General features: G+C 38.1%; 1 protein-coding gene across 1 annotated transcript; it reads right to left on the reverse strand.

Annotated features, from left to right (window-relative positions):
• Positions 1–1,379: 1,379 nt before the first annotated feature.
• LOC106755505 lies at positions 1,380–2,397 on the reverse strand. Its single transcript, XM_022778321.1, has 3 exons — positions 2,336–2,397; positions 1,498–2,197; positions 1,380–1,391 (listed from the first exon to the last, which is right to left on the reverse strand). The coding sequence occupies exons 1-3, from the start codon at positions 2,395–2,397 to the stop codon at positions 1,380–1,382; spliced, it is 774 nt and encodes a 257-aa protein (XP_022634042.1).
• Between the last annotated feature and the right edge of the window lie 945 nt (positions 2,398–3,342).

Genomic DNA, 3,342 nt, shown 5'->3' on the forward strand with positions numbered 1-3,342 from the left:
CAATGAACGATTTGTCTCAAAAACCACCAAAAAGAAGAAAAAGAAAGTGATGGAAGCTTCCTTGCAATTCAATCACGAACAACTTCCAAGTCCAGAGATGGCAGCGGAATGCAGGTGCAACATGAAGCACGGAAGGTGTTTGATGAAGGCTTTAATGAAGGTGTGTAGAAGACGCAAGGATTCTCAAGCTCCGAAAGCCTTCCAAGAGGGAAGGAAGCTAGAGGAGAGGGTGTAGAAGAGGCACAAGTGTTTGATTTTGCTAGGATCAACATGTACACCTTCTTTCCCAACTTTGAAGCCTAGAAAAATAACACTCTCTTGACAAAAGGTACATTTGTCAAACTTGGCAAATAAATGTTGTTGTCTAAGCAAAATCAATACTTTTCTAAGATGAAGAAGATGTTCCTTAAGACCCTTGTTATAGATTAGAATATCATCAAAGTAGACTACAACAAAGCTGCCTATGTACTCCTGAAGGACATGATTCATTAGTCGCATGAAGGTACTAGGAGCATTGGTTAAGCCAAAAGGCATGACTAACCATTCATAGAGGCCAAATTTGGTCATAAAAGCGGTTTTCCATTCATCTCCGTCTTTAATTATGATTTGATGATACCCACTTTTAAGATCAATCTTGGTGAACATGTTTGCTCCATGTAATTCATCTAACATATCGTCCAATCTAGGAATAGGGTGCCTATACTTGACTGTAATGTTATTAATAGCCTTGTGATGAGTCAATATTTTATTGATTTCACTTAGTTTATTGTGCTAGAATTAATCAGGGAATTGTGCTTAATTCTCCGGTATTTTCCCATTTTCCTAATTATGCTTAATTTGACCAAAAATTCTAATTTTAATTAATTTGAATTTTCTGAGGTAATTATTTGCATTATTATTTTCAGGAAAAATTTTGGAAGTATAATTTTGGACATTTAAAAGGCTGTCACATAATTCAAGACTCTGCTCTTTCTCATATAGAATACGTTATTTTATTAATATATTATTAACAGGGTTCAATATTAATTACCATCTTTTCTTGCAAATTCCGGTGCATGCATTTCTTTCATTTTCGCCCTGTTAACATGTTTCGGTGTTTATTCCCGTTTACTTTTATGTTGTCTGTTCTATTCGATTGTGTTAATTTCGTTGTAATGTTAGCTTTAGTATCCAATCGTTTTAATTATGTTAGTTAGGTTTAACTTCGTGCTTTAATGTAGTTCAATTGCATTCATCTCAAACACTTTCAAACCTCCCCACTACGTGTTAGATCTAATTCCTGAACCACATTTGGTCCTTCAGAGACGTCCTAGGAGTCATTCCCTAGCTATACTACATTTCTCATATGCTATCAAATTTGTATGGGTTGCGACAACTTATCACCGTGCAATCTGTACACATTTGCCAAGAACCATCTTTCTTAGGGACTAACAACACTGGCACCGCACAAGGGCTAAGGCTCTTTTGTATCCACCCTTTTCCCAATAAATCATTAACTTGCTTCTCTATCTCTTTGGTTTCTGTGGTGTTAGTCCTATAAGCTGGCCTATTGGGAAGGCTGGTGCCAGGAATCAAATCAATTTGATGTTCAGTTCCTCTAAGAGGTGGTAATCCACTTGGAACCTCTTTAGGAAATAAATCATCAAATTCTTTCAAAAGCTTTTGTAACCCCTTTGGATGAGAATCAAGTGGATGATTTATGGAAAGAAGTGTCTCCTTACAATAGAGAAGAAAGTGAGGTTGTCCAAGGAAAAATTTTTTAGAAGAATGTGGTGGGACAACTTCATTGGTTGAGGAACATTTGACCAAACTCAACTTCTTCTCTTTGGAAACTTTGTTAGAGTGGAGCTTTTTCTTACCATCCAACTTCTTCTTAAGTATTAGGTGATCCTCTCGTACTTGTGATGGTGTAAGAGGGCTCAAGATAATCTTTTTGCCTTTATGTTGAATGGTTATCTTGTTGGTGACTCCATCATGCAAAGCTTGTTTGTCAAATTGCCAAGGGAGTCCAAGTAAGATGTGACCCGCTTCCATTGGAACAATATCACAAATGATTTGATCTTCATACTTGCCTATGGAAATGGGAACACTTACTTGTTCCTTAACAACTATTCCTTCATCCTCTTTTATGCATTGAAGTTTGTAAGGGTTAGGATGAGGAGTAGGAGTTAAGCCTAGCTTTTCAACCATTCTAGAGCTACAACAATTACAAAAAGAACCACTATCCACAATCATAGAACAGGTTTTATCAAAGAACTTTGCAGCGAGTGTGGAATAGGTTTTCTCGTTGAGTCTATTCTAACTCAACATGCTTTGCCTCAAGGAGTCTTCTAACCATGAGAAGATCTCCATCACAAGGTGGAGCTTCATGTTCCTCTTCTGATGAGGACAACTCATATGCGCTAGAAGATGACTCCTCACTTGGACTCTCATGTTCAAGGATATAGGTTGACTTTTTGAAGTGACACTCAGTTGAATAGTGTCCTCTTGCTCCACATTTGAAACATCTAGTCTCCCTACCCTTGGTATCTCTTGGTGGCTCTCTTGAAGTCTTTGTTTTTTTCCCTTATAGTTTTCTTTGTCTCTTTTTAGCTCTCTACCTTTGCCTTTGAGCTTGTCTTGTGGTCATTCTCGCTCTCTCTCCTTTGTTTCCTCATATCTTGGAAAGCTACCCTCCCTCTTAAGATCTCTCCTACATGATGATGTGGTAGGGTAGGTTCTTTTTATGGAAGCTTTTCTCCTATTTTGTTCTTCCACTCTCACATATAGCTGGACAAAATCATTTAGATCTAAGTAAGGTAAAAGTTCTACCTTATCTCTAATCTCATAGTTTAATCCACTCTGAAATCTAGCTATGGTTAATCTCTCCTCCTCTTTGATCCTTACTCTCAACATGAGTAACTCTAACTTTTGTCTGTATTCCTCAACACTCATGTTTCTTTCTTGAAGTCGCCATGCATCCTTTGGTCTCTCATGATGGATGTCCACCAATAAAGGGTTGCACCTTGAAAGGTTAAGGTGGCTAGGGTCACTCTCCTCCTATCATCTATGTTGTAGCATTCAAAAATTTGTTCAACCTTCATCTCCCATTCAAAGTATTCTTCAACATTATCTCTTCCATAGAAAGGAGGAAGGTCAAGCTTAGGTTCTATATGATGTTCTCTATGGTTGTGATGACGCCTAGGAGGGCGATGAAAGTGATCATAAGGTTGGTAAGTGATGGGTGTTGCGGCCCATACAAATGTGATTGCATATGAGAAATGCAGTATAGCTAGGGAATGACCCCTAGGTCGTCTCCCAAAGACCAATTTTGCGGTTCGAGAATCGAGTCTAACACGAAAA

The sequence above is a fragment of the Vigna radiata genome, unplaced genomic scaffold (assembly GCF_000741045.1).
Source record: "Vigna radiata var. radiata cultivar VC1973A unplaced genomic scaffold, Vradiata_ver6 scaffold_329, whole genome shotgun sequence".
NCBI classification, from domain to species: domain Eukaryota; kingdom Viridiplantae; phylum Streptophyta; class Magnoliopsida; order Fabales; family Fabaceae; genus Vigna; species Vigna radiata.

Excerpts from the sequence above, each read along its gene's own strand:
- LOC106755505 (XM_022778321.1), bottom strand. The coding sequence starts at position 2,397 with ATGAGTTGTCCTCATCAGAAGAGGAACATGAAGCTCCACCTTGTGATG. Across the intron at positions 2,198-2,335 it reads GTGATGGAGATCTTCTCATG|CTCTAGAATGGTTGAAAAGC; the intron begins GTTAGAAGACTC and ends TAATTGTTGTAG.